The 17,070-nt window shown below is 50.7% G+C and overlaps 1 protein-coding gene across 1 annotated transcript in view; it reads left to right on the forward strand.

The window, feature by feature from the left end:
• GALNT2 (polypeptide N-acetylgalactosaminyltransferase 2) overlaps positions 1–17,070 on the forward strand; it is a 105,257-nt gene that overhangs the window by 41,535 nt on the left and 46,652 nt on the right. The window contains exon 2 of the mRNA XM_080937483.1: positions 14,821–14,908. Within this exon, the coding sequence (XP_080793609.1) occupies positions 14,821–14,908 (88 nt within the window). The remainder of the gene's footprint in view (positions 1–14,820; positions 14,909–17,070) is intronic.

Here is a 17,070-nt window from a genome sequence, read left to right on the forward strand (position 1 = left end):
CGGAGTATGGATAAGGAGGCTTCTGATTTTGCTTCCAGATTCTGATTTCTTGAGTGAACAGGAATTAGGTCACCCCAGGAGTCTGAAAAGATCTCCTTTGTCTTAAAGATGTGAGGAAGAGAGACCCTAACATTGTTAGGCACATGGTATGAGCTGTGCTGGTTCTGGTACATCCAGCTCTGGTATGCTTCTCTGTGAGTGTGTGTGCGTGTGTTTTTAAGTTGTGGTAAAGCACACACAGCTGTATCGCCTGTCTTTGAGCATTCAGTTTTCTGGCATTGGTCACACTCACACTGTGACGCTGTCATAGCCTGTGTCAGACGGGCCACCTTTTAGGGATGGATAGCACTCTGCTGTGGAAGCGCACACTCTGCAAATGTTGATGGACACTTGGCTGTCGGTATAATTCCATGGTAACTGTGCCATAGATCCTCGTCCACCATACCGTGCCATCTTTCTGGCTTTTCCTGGAGAAGTCTTGGTGACTGTATAGTATACTTGGTACTCTGTTAGTCAGACAGGAACGTCCCTGGAGGTGAGCTGCACTTCGGGGCAGGCGCTGCTGTGGACAGGGGGTCTGGGGAGAAGGTTCTGCAAACACCAGTCAGACAAGGTGTCTTCTGTCTCCCTGACCAGTTCTCTTTCCTACACTGTGTCCTGCTTCTACGGTGAACCAAGCCATCACAATAAAAGGCGGGTTTACTCATGTGTAGAGATGGTTGGCGCTCCGGTACAGTTGCACCTGCTTGTGTTTGCTGAGGGGAGGTGGTTCAGACGTTGTAACTGGGAAAAGTGAATGCTGGGCAGTAGGTTCCTAAACAGGTGTTTATAGTCTAAATTCTGCACATCCATGGAATATCTAGATAAAGAGGCAAACTGATGCAGTCTGTTTTCTCAAAGGTGCGGTTAGATACGAGGCAACTCCAGCTCCTGACAAGGTAGATGTCTGTGGCAGTATTTTTTGTCTGTGATAACCCAACAGTGGGTACTCCGTCAGTGGGGCTGGGAAGCAAAGGCCTCTCCTCTTGATTGCGTTTATGTAACCATGTGCAGCACAGGTCCTGTGTGGTCCTCATACGTCAGTCTTTAAGATGAGTCAGTGCTTCCTGGGCGCAGACTGGCTCAGTGATTAGGGACTTGAGTTGGCTTTGCCGTTGGCTGCTGAGACAGGTGGGTTAACCTTGAGTGGCCTGCTCGCTCACGGGTGAGGCTGATGTCCAGAGTGAGTGTGGGCGGAGCTGGGTCTGCGGTGTCTGAACCAGCCTGGGTTTCCCTGTGAAGTGTTTCTCACTTCCTTGGGATGCTCGAACCCTCCACTCCTTTGCCAAGTTCGGACTTAAGTGTCTGTTATGTCTGGATTTCAGAGCTTCATAGCCACATCCTTTTGGTGTGGTTGTGATGTGGGGTACACAGGCTGAGGACTGTCACTACAGATAGAGTGGCGGCTGTTTGGCAGGCAGTGACTCCCTGTAGACACGCCCATTCTCTGTGTGGTTTTGTGGTTGTTTGCTTTGACCCAGGGTCTCATGTGTCTCAGGCTGGCCTCATACTATGTAGCCAAGGATGACTTTGAACTTCTGATCCTCAGGCCTCTACCACTGAGAGGCTGGCGTCACAGGTGTGCACCACTGCTCCCAGCCTGTGTTGTGTTGGAGATCGAACCCAGGGCTTCAAGCACCTAGTGTAGCACTCTGCAAACGAATCCTGTCATTCTTCATTTGAAAGAGGCCTCTGCATGAGTTACTCCCAGAGGACGTAGCCCCTCCCACTTGCATCCAGTGCTCTGGAAATCTGTTGCAGAGTACACACCCACTGCTCTTTCTTGCACTGAGGTCAGTGGGGAAGGCCTGAGCACCTGCTGTGATCCAGGAGAGTATGGTGCCCAGTGTCTGTCCCTGCTGCTCTTGGCTCTCTCTCCTGAGGGTTCCTTCTCTGCTCCTGTCGACCCATGGAAGCTCATGTGTCTTGGCTGGGCTAAAAATAAATTTCTTTTCCTTGGCCAGGAATTAGAAAGACAGCATCCCCTCTGCTGTCTGGAGTTGGACACAGACGCTGAGGAGATGACAGGATGCTCCTTTCCCTCGCTGTTCTTGGGGTCGGTGTGAAGCCCCGGGTGCCGCCAGGACGGTGGCTCTTCTCGTTCATGTGTGTTCACTTCCATCTGCTTTCCCAGGCTTGTGATTTCCCCCGAGTGTGAATAGTGCTTTCATCTGTGGGAGCAGTGACTGTAGACTGCCTCTGCTGCTGGCTGGGGTGGAGGGTGAGGCCGGACTCTGCTCTTTCTGACAGGCTGGCTTTGGTGAAGGGTCAGGTTTGGCATGTTAGCTCACATAGGGGTGAAGAGAGGAGCTGCCACCTGGTTTCTGGCCTGTATTGTATATATTCCAGAGGTGGCTCTGGTCTAGCATGCCACTGAACTTCTTGGGTCTAGCCTCAAAGGTGTGGATACTTCTGAGCTAAGTTACTTCCTGTTTCTGCAGTGATTCTGGGTGAGCTCTGAAGAACACATGCTGAGCTCTTTGTGTTTGACACAGTAGTCAGTTACAGACCCTTGACTCGGAGGACTAGAAAGAGTCCCCGATGGCACGTGTGAGTGGTAGTACTCACACGTGTGCCCCCGGCCCCCAGATCTGCCTACCCAGGTGAGTGATAAGTATATGGCGTAACTTCCTGTCCAGGGTGAGGAGCTGGAGCGGCGTGCAAGCATGAATGCTCTGCCCAGCTTTCCTCCACAACAGGGCTAATTGGTAGGTCCTAAGTGTTCCAGCCGGGCATCATTGGGGTGGGGGTGTTCCAGCAGGGTGCCTTTGTGGGTTTGCTACCACCCACTCGACACACATGTTCTTGAGTAGCTTCCTTGTCAATTCAGACCTTGAAAACCTACCCTGAAGCCACATGTGATGGCTTGCTCCTGTAACCCCAGCATTCGGTAGGCTGAGGTGGGAAGAAGGTTAGTCTGGCCCGCAGTGTAGACATCCTGTCTAGGTATCTGCCCTGATTATTCTGTGATGAGCTGTGTACTCTGCCCAAGGGTGGCCACAGGACTCTGCAGCTATTGGGGACCAGATGATGGTTCTGGTCCCCTGTGTGGAGCCTGTACAAGGCCTAGATGACTTGCAGTAGTTCTGTCCCAGAGGTTGTCTGTCTACCTGTGGCCTTTAACCTCTGTTCTCCGTCCCCTGAAACTTGCAGGATCTCTAGGATGTCTTACTGATAACAGACCAATGGGGCCGTGTCCTCACAGAATTTTCTGCTGCCTCATAGGTCCTGACTGTCACCTGTTGAATTCAGCTCTGCGTGTTAGATCTAAGATGGGGTGGTGGTCTGTGCGTCCATCCTGGCGTCCCAGTAGGCTCCAGATGATGCATACTTTAGGAATGTCAGCCAAGTTGCCATGGAGACAGCTTCTGGTACAGTACCCTGGTAAAGCAACATCTCCTTAACAGGCAGGAATACTGTAAAATGTGCTAGAGTTCCCTGGCTTGGCCCTGTGCCCACCACACTGACTATAGGGGTGAAAACAGAGTTCATAGTTGATGGTGAACAGAGGCTGGGAGGGACCAACCCGGGGCCTTTGCTCCCTGATGGCGTGGCCTCCTGACTTTACTCCACTTGATTCAGGCAGGACCACACCTGCCGTCCAGACACCAGGGCAAAGTTTTCTAGTTGTAACCCCAGTAAGTAGCTCCTGAAACTGCTGTGGAAAACATGCAGCAAGTCTAGAGCAGTCTGTGCGTAAAACTGGGCAGTGTGAATCCTTCCTAGTGTCGAGTCTGTGTTACTGTGAGTCTGGTGGGATGTCTGGAAGGTTCAGTGAGATGGATGGTCAGAGCCAGACCATCTGGTTGGTTCTCCTGCCCGTGGGTCTGTGGCTGAGGCTGATCTCTATGTCCCCTGCCTTCCTGGGATACAGGGCACTTTCACCCTTGTGGTCTCCTACTCCATGTACACCCCAGGTAGGCGCTTTGTTCTTCCTGGGCTTTCCTCCCCTGATCAGGCTTAGCGCATCCCTTCTTGCCTAGTGCCTGCTGCCTCCACATGCTCTGGCTTGAGGAAAAGGTACCTTTTCACATCAAGTATCGACTGTCTTTCAAATCTTTAAATGGCCTAAAATTAAATGATGTAATCGGAACATACAGTGCCCTGCTTGGGGCAGACACAGCACGAAGCCCTAGTGCCTTTCCCTCACCACAGGGTATTTCTGCGGCTGTCCTGATATGCCTGTAAAGTCACAGGGGAGCAGTCCAGCTTGAAGCTCATCCTTGGGTCCACCAAGGGCCTTGGCATGGCCTTTTCTTTCTATTTCTGTTGTGTGCACATTTCTACACATCAGAGGGGGCAAAGCAAAGCAAAACAAAAAAGTACACAGCACCTTCCATATAGAAACAGACCTTGCCACAACCTTGCTGATCTGTCCTTTTGAAAAACAACATCCCACTTTGTCTGAGGACTCCTAGACCCACCAGCCGCCAGTGCGGAGTCTCCTTCCAGCCCTCCCCTGCCTGCTCTCCTGATTCTACACAGAGGTCCTGGTCTGAGGTTCCTTTTGTCACACCCATGAGCTCGGCTGTCTGGGCTGTTCCCCACCCCTGGGAGATGGATTACAGCCATTGTTCTTGAGGCCTCCTGGCAGGGCTGATCGCTGGGGCCTGAGTTTGTGAGTTTGGCGGCGGCCCCAGCTTCCCGGAGGCTTTGGTTTGCATTCACTTGGCCTCTACCTTGTGTCTGGAATTGATACGTTAATAAAAGCCCCAGTGCCCAGTCCCTCTTACGCACGTATGCAGATTTATTGTGTGGTCTGTCTGCCTGAGTGTCTAACTTATTAAAGACAACAAAATGGGTTCTTTTTCATCCATTATTTGAAGAGAATAATAAGTCTCTGTCAGATTAGCTTCTTGGGACTCAAAACTGAATAGTGGCTGTCTGTGGAACTCTTGGGCCAAGAACTCACCTCACCCTGAAGCCGAAAAGTGTATTCTGAACATCTTAAATACTTTACTGTTCAGCCCTGGCAGAAATCAAGCGGCTAGAGACCCTCAGTCCCATGGGGCTATGTTCTCTGTGTGGGGCACACTTACAGAGAAGAAGCACGGTCTCTTTAGCTTGCTGGCCTCTGCACCTGCCCTCCCAGGGCTGGTCCACAGCCAGAATCGCCAGGCTTTTTGAGATCAAGCCACTAAGGATGGGAAGAGAGCCAAGGCCAAAGGAGCCCCTGGGACCTCCTTTTTAAATACTCTGTTCCCTCAAGAAAATCTCTGGGGCAGTAAGCATTCTCCCAAATGAAAATGTAGGCCAGAGTCCTAATCCCCATGGCCTCAGGATGGGGCTATATTTGGTGACAGGGTCTTTGCTGGAGAAGTCTAGTTACAATGAGGTCATAAGGTGGTCCTAAGCCAGTGTGACTGGTGTCCTTATAAAAGGGAGACTGTGGGCACTGAGACATATTCACAGAGGAGGCCATGAGAGGATATGGGGAATAGGCCACCTGCAGGCTTAGGGGGAGGAGCCTGGAGCAGACCTCTGGACCACCCAAGGAGACAGCCCTGTGACCCCTAGGCTTTGGATGCCCAGAGGTATGAAAAATAAACTAAGCCTCCCAGATTGGGGTCCTTTCAGGGCATCCCCAGGTTCAAGTGATATCTTTTGGGTTATAAATTAACTTCAAGACATGAACCATGTAGACTACAGCCTCTCAGTGTGAGGACCTGCAATCTTTGGGGTTGGACTATTGTCTGAGGTTTTGTTTCTAGCACAAAGGCCCTCTGGGCAGGCTGGAGTTCTGTTTTACTTTGAGTGCAGGTCCTTGGGAGGGAACATGCTTCTCTCTGTGGTGTACACATCACTGGACTGTTGCTGAGGTTCTGCAGAGAAGTTGGGTTCTGCCTGCCTCTGATGCCATCAGATTTCTTCTCTGAGTCGGGGCCTTGGTTTCTGTTACAACCATAGGAAACAGGCCTCTGAGATCATGGTCTCTCAATCCCAGGAGTCACTGCAGGTGACCTGTCCGAAAACCGAAAATTAGAATATAATCCAACAGGCAGCCCTTTCAGGATGATTAGTTCAGAGGTTAAGATAAATTCTTAATTGTTCCATGTTCTTTAAAAAGATTGGTACTTGGGGGTTAGTGGATAGGTCTCCCTTCCTCAGATTAGGTTCCAAAGAAACAGCACCCAAGGGATGGGTTGCAGGCCATGCAGAAGAACATTCTGCTCTCTCATGAGGCCTAAGGAGATGGCTTGGCAGGTAACCGGAACCTGTGTGAGCGGGCTGGGCCTGCTGGCCAGGCTCCAAGTCACCAAGGGACCCTCTGTTAAAAGAACAAGGTAGGCAGACCATTGAGGTTGGTCTCTGGCTTCCACACACACGTGTGCACACAAACATGCATACATATGTACGCACACTGAGAAAGCTATGTCAGCGTAGACAAAGGTTCATTAGAACAAGGACTCTCTTTGTATGCTACCCCTGTGTTGGATGAGAGGACACCATCTGCTGGTTGTGGAAGAAAGCTAGCTAGCACAGTGCCAGGGCAGCCTGCAGCTGTGTGACAGTGACTGACACTGGAGGTAGCTGGCTGCTGAGTGTGAGTGTGTGTGTGTGTGTGTGTGTGTGTGTGTGTGTGTGTGTGTGTAACTAGCAGTGGCCTGGGGCTAGAATAGTAGAGAGAGGGGCAATGTATGTAAAAACTCCCTTGGGAGTATCTGCTTCCTTGCCCATATTGGGCAGCTCCCTGAGGTTACAGGGTGAGGCCTACCAAGATGTCATACATACCCAAGTCAGGTTATGAACCAGCACCTGCAGCCCCATCTGCAGTTTTCTAAGAAGCCCCTCGTTTGCAGCTGCCTACAGGTAAAAGTGGACTGCCATCGGCCTGTGGGCAAGGTAGATTGTTACACAGGTGTGAACAGAAGGATGAGGAGGAGCAGTCTTGGCTTCAGGCTTAGGAGAGGCCATGTTCTCTCCTGTCTGTATCTGTGAGTCACAGGGCAGGCAGGCCTGTGGGCTGGCCAGGGGCCTGCTGTGTGTGTGTGGGATGGGAGGGGGCTGAGTGGATGAAACGGCATCCTCTGACCTCACCTGACCTGGGCCAGGGCACTAAGGCCCCACACTGTAGCTGTTGTCTTGAGCTGTCACCCGAGATATCTTTACTCAGGACTTGCCCACACTCTGTTACCAGTTCTCTGGTGACCCTGGCTTCCCATCTCTGAGGGCAATGTTCAGTGCTTCCTGGAGCTTACTAGAAGCATCAGGCATAGGCAGGAATCAGGAATTCAGTGAGCCCAGGGCCGATGGGAATTTCCCTGCTTGTTTCATGTCTCTCTTTAGCTCTTGTTCCGCCTTCCTGCAGTCTGAAGAAGCCCTTTGGGATGTAATCTGGTTAGATTGAGATCCACCAGCCTTTCCTAATGGGAGAGAAGGAAGCCACTCTGCTTCTTGATTGGTCCCCGAGGGACGTGTCCAGGATACGGGGTACGGTGATTTTGGGATACCACTGTACCCAGTGTCTTTCTGGTTCCCACTGTGTACACTGTTCTTTAATGTGCACGGAGCATGACCAAATGGATCACTCATTTTGGAAAGAAACAGTGAGGTCACCTTCCTACTTGTAGGCAGGCTGGCTCCCTCTTCTCCTGAACAGCAATGCACTGGATGGGGCACAGCCAGCTTGGCTGGCTCTTGATGGAATCCTAATGATCAGAGCCTGGCTCTGGAAAGGGTACAACCTTTCAAGACATGGGGGAGGCTGAGTGGATGTCTCTGGTCACCAACCAGGTGCCTGGTGTATCCCAGGACCATCCCCACCCAGATGGGTCTCCTTCACCTCACCTCCATGCCACAGGAGGTATTGGGTTTCTACTTGGTATTATTGCCATGTGGTCTATTTTAGACATGGTACCTTGAGGTTATCCAAGTCTTGTGTGATGCCCACTAGCCTTTACCTGCATTTGATGCAGGAGAGCAAGCTCGGGGAAGGTGTCAGGGTGGCCAGGACTACATATCACAGCCTAAAACTCCGGCAGCTCAGAATGTTAGGAATCTCTGGCCTCTTCCTTCTAATGTGGCCACATGAGAGATGGCATCTACACATAAGGACTTTGTCGGCCTCCATGTTTACTTCCTCCCCTGGGTCTCCCATATTAACAGAAGAGTGCAGTACTCAGATGGAGGGCTGCTGGCTCAAGATGAGTGGGTGGAACTGGCCTTCACTCCAGGAAGGTTCAACAGTCTAGGACCTGCCTCTGCTTGAGAAGCAGCTGGGGTTGATGACTTTCTGCACAGCTTCGTGCCACACTCACATCTCAGTTATCTGTGCCATAGCAGATGTGGGGATGCCGAGTCTCCTTTCCTAGCCATGCCACCCTGCTCCTTATCCAGGATGGACACAGCACATCTGAGTATCTTCCACAGTGCCCATGCGGCCACATTCTACTTTTTACCCAAGAAGAAAGGTCAAAAAAGTGGCCATTTCTGACCCACTGCAGCCCACATCTCGAAACCAGTGTTCTTCGTGACCAGTATCAGGATGTAGTACCAGATGTCACATCACGGGTAGGAGACTCCTGACTGCATTTGAGCAATAGAACGTGGGCCTGTGGCTTCGGCTCCTTGGGTTTTGTCAATGTTCCTCTTCTTCCATCATATGTGCCACCTCCTCCCACCCTCTCCCACCCATGTCACCCAAAATGAAAACTTTTGCTCCTGTGGCTCTGGGCCTGGGGTGGGAACTTGAGTTCGATGTAGAGCAGATGCCATTAGGGAATCGCCCTTCGTGCCTCGTGAGGATCAAGGTGTGTGAACACCACTGTGGTGGCCTTTAAGGCAGGTGGGAGTAGGTCCAAGGTTCTGAAAATAACGAGAGAGGATGGCCAGGACCCTGTGCTGTCTGAGCAGCTGTGGACCAGCCTATGACCAACATGTGTATCTTCTCATCCAGTCTGTCCCGGGACTGTCCCTGGGAGGCAGAGAGAGCTGACACCCTGCTCTAGGCAGGCAGTTTCACTGTGATTGCCCTCAGTTCTGTCATCTGGATCTCAGTTTTCTTCTCTTTTGAATGGATGCTGGTACTGCTCCACATGTGGTAAGGGTCACACAGACTACAGGGCACCTGAGAGCTGACAGCTCCAGCACGTGGGATGTCTACAGAAAGCATCAGCTTCAGGAAGGCAGTGTCATCTGTCTCACCAAAACGCCGATCTGGTGGGAGCAGCTGGTTCTCTGCACACATAGCCAGATCCTGTGAAGGTATCACCTTCCCATGTTCTCCTAACAGTCCAGCCATGGCTGTGTGCTCATGGTAATGGCTATATTGGAACAGGGCTACTTTTTTGAAGGAAATAGATCTAGCATGAAAAGTAGTGTCAACCAAAAAGACATAGAGACAGACCCAGCATTGCTCATGTCTAGGCTGCAGGGGTGTGTTTGGGTACTCGCCTGAATTCCTGGGGACTTTTGGATTCTGGGCTACTGGGTGGACTATATCTGAGGAGCTGAGACTGGAACCTGCAGCATTTCTGCAGACATCTCTCTAGCCGGCACTGCTGGCAACCTTAGGCCAGGCCTAGCCAGATCGTCTGCTGCTTCAGTGATGCTGAGCACCATGTAGATTTATAATTCTACCCGTAACATATTTGTGCTGGGCTTAAAAATTATTCATGGGAATAATTTAAGACATGAAAGAGTTGGAGAAGTGGAAACACCACCCAGCATTCTCAGCCAGCATGAGCTTTTCTGCCTCCCCATGTCTCGTTCCAGGCTGGTCCATATGGATGTGTATTTTTAGAGAGTTGTTTTATTGTGTACATAAAATTTAGTCTTCTGCTTAACATAAGCATTTTGCATATCTGATGTGGTCTTTATCATTATAATTTTTAATGAATGCATAATACCCTCTTAAGGGGCTGTAACATAAATTAACTGCTTAGTGGAGAATATTTTAAGTTTCTTCTCTAATTGTATAAGTAATACTGTAGTATTTACGTGTAGAATGTGTTCCTTATTTGGCGGATTAGTTCATTGTGATAACTCTGCAGAAGCCCTTGGGTAGATCTGGGAGGGGGAATGAAGCCCAGTGTCAGGGTCTAGAAAGATCTGTGTCTGTCTTCGGGGTTGGGGTTCACTGATCACTCTCCTTAGGGGACATGGGACCACTGAGCCAGGGTAGCCACAGTAGGAGGGTTTGGCACTCCTGGGAAGCCAGCCTTTGGATCAGGTGTGGTAGATCTGGCCCCTGCTGTTACATTGTAGCAGCCACCTTTTACCTTGTGCTTCCTCATCAGGAAAATGAGGCCAGCAAATCACAGACACATTGTGAATGAAGACTTAAGTTTAGTAAAAGGAAGGCCAGATGGGGTGAGGTAACAGATTTAGCTGTGCTTGTTGAGGCCGGTAAGATGTGATAGCTGGGACCCCGACTGGACGATGATGGTTCTGCTCTGCTTCAGGAGCTGTGTTGGGCTGGCCCCTCTGCTCCCCTGACCCGGATACACCGATGGGGAAAGCCCTGGATGCTTTCTCTGAAGAAGGTGTCTTCTGAAGGGCCACCAGGGTCCATGGTGGCCGTATGGGACCTGATCATCCAAGATACAGTGGATCCGCCTGTGGGTGTTTGAGGCTGACGTGGACAGACAAACTTCTGGTAGTGAGTAGGGCAGGAGGCAGCGTGGTGAGAATTGTGGTTTGTCAGACTGATGCACCAGTCAGGGAGACCTCTGTTGCCCTCTGCTGTGCCCGCACCCTTGGCTGTACACTGTGAAGTGCTGTCTGACTGCCGAACCTTTCCACTACTTTCCTGTCATCCGTTTGGAAATTTTACTTTATTTTAAAATGTGATTGACTGGTATGAGTCACAGGGGAAAGCGTTTGCTAAAAACCCCTTCCTTTTATGTGGAAGGCAGTTTCCAGTCAAGCTTTTGACATGTGTCACTTCAGCTGGAGCCGGAAGCTCAAGACAAGCAGAACCCGGGCCCAGAAAGGGCTGTCCACACGGCTGCACAGGCCAGACCTCCGTTTACAGGCAGGGAATGGGTGTGGGTGCCGCGCCCAGGTCACACCCAGCTCACCCACAGTCTCTGCTGCCTTATCCTGAGGCCCCTGCTTCTGCCTCCAGGAACAGGACCGAAAGCTGGGTCAGTTCCAGTGGTTCCCAGACTCCTCCTGCTTGGAACCAGAGTGAGGTCACAGCATATGAGCTGCTTACCTGTGCTGCCCTCATAGCATGTGTGTGGTGAGCATGTGGGGTATCATGCCAGATTGTGTGTGTGTGTGAGAGAGAGATGGGGGGTGGTTCCATGGTGGAGCACCAGTTACAGTGCTCCAAAGGACTGACTGCTCCTGGTACTCCTCAGCAGCTTTCCCGAGAGCACACATAGTGACATGAACGCACAGATGACGTGCATTGTCGTGGCGTGCCTGTGGCTTACAGTCACCTGAGTGTCTACAGGCTGCTTGGTGCAGTGAGCATATGGGTGGAGCAGCGCTTCAAGGCTGCCTGGGACCTCTCAGACCCCAGCCAGGTCTGCCCTGGAGAGTGTGATCGAATATCAGATCAGTTCTTGGGTCGAGTCCAAGTCTCAGAACTGGGATTTTCATCTCCCTCAACTCCCGATTCTTACACCTTCATGTCTTTGGGCTCTTAGCCGAGCGAAGGTTCTAGTGCTGTCAGCATGGGCCAGGAAGTCTGTTGTGGGCTCTTCCTTTCTTCAGATGTGTCCCAGTGCCATCCCTGTATGGTGGGACCAGAAGACGTGGTGTAAACAGCTTCCAAGAAGATCCGAGGGATCTGTGAAGCACACGTGTGGCGCTGAGCCGCTCCTCAGTGGCCAGTGATGGGGAGGAGGAACGCCCTCATCTTCAACCCAACCCATGCTCCCGACAGGCCTTGAACTCACAAGTAAAGCCCAGTTGCTTCTTCCCAAGGCAGAGGGGTCAGGGTTGCTGAGGTCATGTTGGGAAACCTGTAATGTAGTGTGTAGTGTGATCCACCTGTGGGGCTTAGGGGGTTCTCCCAGACTCTGGGTGCCCTTTCTCAGTGGATTGGAAGCACGTTGTTTGGCTAGGTAGGTGGTTTGGTGCACTACTTTGGGAGGTTGTAAGAATTTTAGGAGATGATGAAGTACATCTCTACAGTGCAGGCCTGGGGGCTATAACCCAGCCTTTCTGTCCTGTGTCTGCTCCCCAGCCCTCTGTTCTTGTCACCCACAGCCACAGGCTGTCCCAACCATGCCTTCCCTGGCATGATGGACTGTGTGCCAGGAGTGAGTCAGTCCTTTAACACTACGTGACTGCTTATTGGGTCACAACAACAAGAAGAGTGGTTAGCAGCGAAAGGGAGGCTCCGACCCAGTGAGCAGCAAGTGCCTTGCCCTGACTGGGGAGCCTTGTCGTCTTGGGAAACCCTATCTGGGGGAATCTGGGTTTTCTTCTGCTCCACCATAGTAGAACCACCTACCCCAAGGTTTTGGAAGTAGCTGGCAGTCCCGGTGTCCCTCTGGGTCCCTTGGTGGACATACTTGGCTTGAGAGGTGAGGTCTGTAGCTGGGAGCTGTCCTGCTATGAGAGCCTGGCTCCTGGCCGAATGCCCTAAGTGGGCTTGAGCATCTGAGTTTTGAGTTGAGCTCCAAGTGTGAGTCAGCCTCTTTCAGAATCTGGCTACCTGGCTTTTTATAAACGCATTGCTGCTGCTCTGCTCAGCCCTGGTGATATTTACTGAACAGTCTCTAAATGACACTGACAGGTGACATTGAGGAACCCGACATTCAGGAATATTTTGGGGACTTGTTCTGTGCCTGGCCATATGGTCTAGTAGCTGAAACGATTTAACATCGAGAAATGTGTTTCAAAGGGGGAGGTTTAAAACAGCCTGCTTGTTTTCTATTTTCTTCAGAGGAATATTTTTATGTCTGTTACAAACATGGCAGAAGCCATGTGGTTACTGCCTCCACCCCACCAGCATGACTCCGTCTTCCTTCCTCATAGCAGGAGAAGCACAGTGCCTGGTTTCCAACCCGGGCACATGGGCTCTGAGCGCAGGGCTTTACCTCAAGGGGCATTAGGACATGTTTATCAGTACTGCTGGTCTAGATGTATTGTTAAGATCTGTAGACGTGGGACCCTCACCGTGATCCCGGGAATGGCGGGACCAGTGAGAGGGTAGAGCACGTGAATAGCTACATTCATCCTAAGCTGTCTACCACACAGCCAAGGCACACAAAGAGTTGTAAGACCGTTCCTGGGACCACAGAAGACCTAGGGGTCTTGAATGGTATGTGCTACTGTGAAAGGCCACCAATGGCAGCAAACCCAGGCCACGGGCTCACGGCAGCTCCCAGTTTTGAAGAAGTGAGTAGTGAGGCTCCATAATTACTGACTGGACCCCGCCTCAGATTTATGCTCAGGCTGTGTGGGCAGGAAGTATGTTTTGAGAAAAATGCTGAGAGTTGACCTGGACACATTGATTTCGTGACTGCCACAGACTAGGACTTGACTGAAGGCACCAGCTCCAGAGACCACATGAGCGTTCGATCTCGTTCAAGGTATATAGCTGATCTGGGAGCCAGAGGATTTGAGAGGTCGGATGCCCTGGCAGGAGGGAAGTATTATTAGTCAGAAAATCTAACAAACCAGTTATGAAATGGAAGTGGGCTCTTAATTAAAAGATAGTGCAGTGCAGCCCCGCCGGGCCAGAGCCGGCTGCTTTAGTCTCTAACACCGTTCCCTTCATTGCAAAGCCACAGTCTGTGTTTCTCGGGTCACTGCACAGTCATCACCAATGGTGGGTTGGAAGTTTATTTATAACGCAATAATCAGAAGAGCTGATTACAAGGATCGTTTTAGAATCTTCTGGCTGTAAGAAAAATTGTAAGTCGGGTCCAGATGCGTGTTCAAACATTTGTCACCACCTCTGCACACTTCCCCCGCCCCCACCCCCACCCCCTCGCACACCCTTCCCAAGATGAGCCAGCTGCCATATCGCTATACTGTGGAAGCCAAGGGAGGAAGGAAAGGCTCCAGAGAGAGGAGGGACTGAGAACAGGATGGCCAACCTCCCTTACACGCAGATCATGGTCAGAGCAAGTGACACTTGGAGGAAATCTTTCTTAGATGCAGCACAGCATGTAGCAAAGCACACGCAGCAGGCTGGGCCAGAGGGTTTGGCTGCATGGAGAGCAGGCTGGGCTGCCTGGGAAGGTTCCCACTGCCAGGATCCTCATCTGCTTAGGAAGCAGCCTTCCACAAGGCTGGGCCCATGGGAGGCCTCCTGTTTGAGTTATGCACAGAAACACTTCATACAGCAATCAGACTGAAGTGCATGGAACATGCATTAGGCTGTGTGGCTGTGGGGCTGTCTAGTGTGATTCAATGTTGATAAATGACAGCCTACTGCTTGCCCAGATGGGTGGGATAAATTCCACCAGAGCTTACATCTTGCTCTGCAGGCTGCCTCTGCGGCAGTCCCCGGTGAGTTCTGGGTGTACCATCCGTAGGATTAATGTGCCCTTCGACCTCTTAGGAGCTTAGAGATGCCCAGACCTTTGAGATTTTCCAGGAGCCTGGTCCCATGACTTAGCCACTATGACAGCGCTGTGCTCAGCACATGGTCGCTATGGTTCTCAGTAGAGTCTTGCAGGGACTGCCCCACGCTTTCTCCCTCAAGCATAGTCTAGACTTCTGGGTGATTATGAGGATTGCCCTACAGTGGGAGCACTCACTGCTGAGATCCCTGCTGTGGGATGGCATCATGAAACCGCTTGGAAGTGGAGAGGCCGAGTGAAGGCGAGCCTACAGCACCAAGTGACTCACTCAGTGTCTTTGTTTCTCCAGGGTGACTGGAATGACATCGACTCCATTAAAAAGAAAGACCTTCACAGCAGAGATGAGAAAGCACAGGGTGTGGAGACCCTCCCTCCAGGTACCGTGTCTGAATTGGGGATGGATGGTCTATAGGAGCGGAGGCTTGGGGCAGACAGTGAATGACTTAAGCTGACGCAGAGTACACTTGGGCTTTTCCTGTCAGGACTTCGGTGTGCTCAGCAGTTTTATTGAAAGAGAACCGGGCTAAAGTATAAACAACAGGATCTGAACTTCCAGTTCATGAAAAAGTTCAAAGTGACTTAATTTTGTTGCTGTAGAGTTTTAGGTTCAGAGCAAAATTGGCAGGAGATCAGAATGTTCACGTGCCATGTTGCAGCTCCCCGCTGTCCATCTATCTCACCAGAGTGGGACGCTGGAAACAGCCTGTGGACTGCATCAAATCAGGGTCACAACCAGAGTCCGCAGTGAGGGCCGATTCTCAGTTTCTGTCCTTGAAGCTGGAGTTGCTGGTGTGCAGTGGTGACTGACTTGTGTTTCACGGGTGCACTGATCTGCTTGAGACATCTCCCTAGCCCCATACCCTGTGAGTTCTGACAAACGTGTGACAGAGACCCATTGAGTGCCAGAGGCGAGTGACCTTCCTGGAGACTCCTGCTCTTGCCTGTTCCCCCTCCGACCCCCCAAGTACCAGATCTTACTGTTATGCGCCACCTTTCTGACTGGCATAAGACCAGATCAGAGTCTACAGTTTGGAGCATTTACTACACACACCTCAAGTCACTTCATGTCTCTATGGCTCATTCCTTTTCTTTAGGTTTATTTTTCCATTTTTATTGTGTGTGTGGAATGGGACATGAGGGCTCATCTCTGGGCCTCTGCAAGAACAGTGTACACGCTTAACCACTGAGCCATCTCTCCAGCTCTTCTGGCCAAGTTCTAGCATTGGGTGATCTGCTGTCTGGCTATACAGCAGGTTACTGTCACATTCACTCGCCGAATGGTGTCTTGGTTGCTTCTAAGTTTTGGCAGTTCTGAATAAAACTACTCCATAAATACTGGTAGTTCAAAACGCAACTTTTCTTCCAAAGGAACCAAGCAGTGCTGATTCTCAGTGAGTGGCCCAGGCCTAGGAACGTGGGTTGGGTGCCCTCAATGACACTGTCCACCATGAAAGGGATTCTGTGAGATTTTATAATTGTAGAAAAGAAAAAGTCATGAAACAAGGTGTCCCCCAGTGCCGCCGGCGAGGACAGCTGGGAGACAGCGGCAACAGAGCAGGGATCTCCTGGGGTTCTAGACGCTGAGTTTCAGATACAGGGACTGGTGAGTGAGCGGCTGTGAAGAGACTAAAGGCAGTGAGCAATGATTTTGGCTACAGACCTGCAACATTCTTGTGTTGCCTCCTAGAATTTTATTTATGTCTAAGACCCCTTTTGAGTTAGTTTTTGTGAAAGATGAGAGATATCTGTTTAGACTCCTAATTGATTTGGTTATGGGTATTGGCTGTTGAACGTTTACCCGTTTAATGTTTTGCTGGGTGGTGGTGGTGCACATCTTTAATCCCAGCACTCAGGAGACAGAGCCAAACTGTTCTCTGAGTTCAAGAGCAGTGTGGTGTACACACACACACACACACACACACACACACACACAGAGAGAGAGAGAGAGAGAGAGAGAGAGAGAGAGAGAGAGAGAGAGAGATCCAGAACATCCAGAATGCAGGAAGGGAAACAGACAGACAGACAGAAAGAGGCATGATGCTGAGACCTGGAGGGAAAAAAGAGGACCTCCAGAGAGAAGTTGCCAAGCTGAGTTACTGTACTTCAAATACCAATGAATAAGGTAAAGAAGGCTGCACTGCCTCCACGGAGCCTTCAACAATTGAACTCCTAGGTTATCTGATAAGTATCTTGCTAGTGTCTCCTTCAGTGCTGAGTCTGATGAGTACAGAGCTTTGTCTGCTTGGATGGAGACTGTAGCCATGAGATCTATTAAACTGGATGTGCAATGAGAACACCTTTCTCTGGGTTCCAGAGAATACCAGAATGTTCATGAGGATGTCTTAGTTCAGTCCCAGTAACCATGAACAAAAATACAGATGCCAGTATGTTCTTAACAACTGGGTGAATTTGAGTCCTAGAACTCTAGAACTCTGCTCGGGCCAGATGCTGTGAATAAACTGTAGCTTATTTATTTAAAGTTCCAGATGAGTTGCTTTGGACCAGTGATTTTCCACCTTCTGAAATACTATGACCCCCC

The sequence above is a fragment of the Micromys minutus genome, assembly GCF_963924665.1.
Source record: "Micromys minutus genome assembly, chromosome: 24".
Taxonomy (NCBI): domain Eukaryota; kingdom Metazoa; phylum Chordata; class Mammalia; order Rodentia; family Muridae; genus Micromys; species Micromys minutus.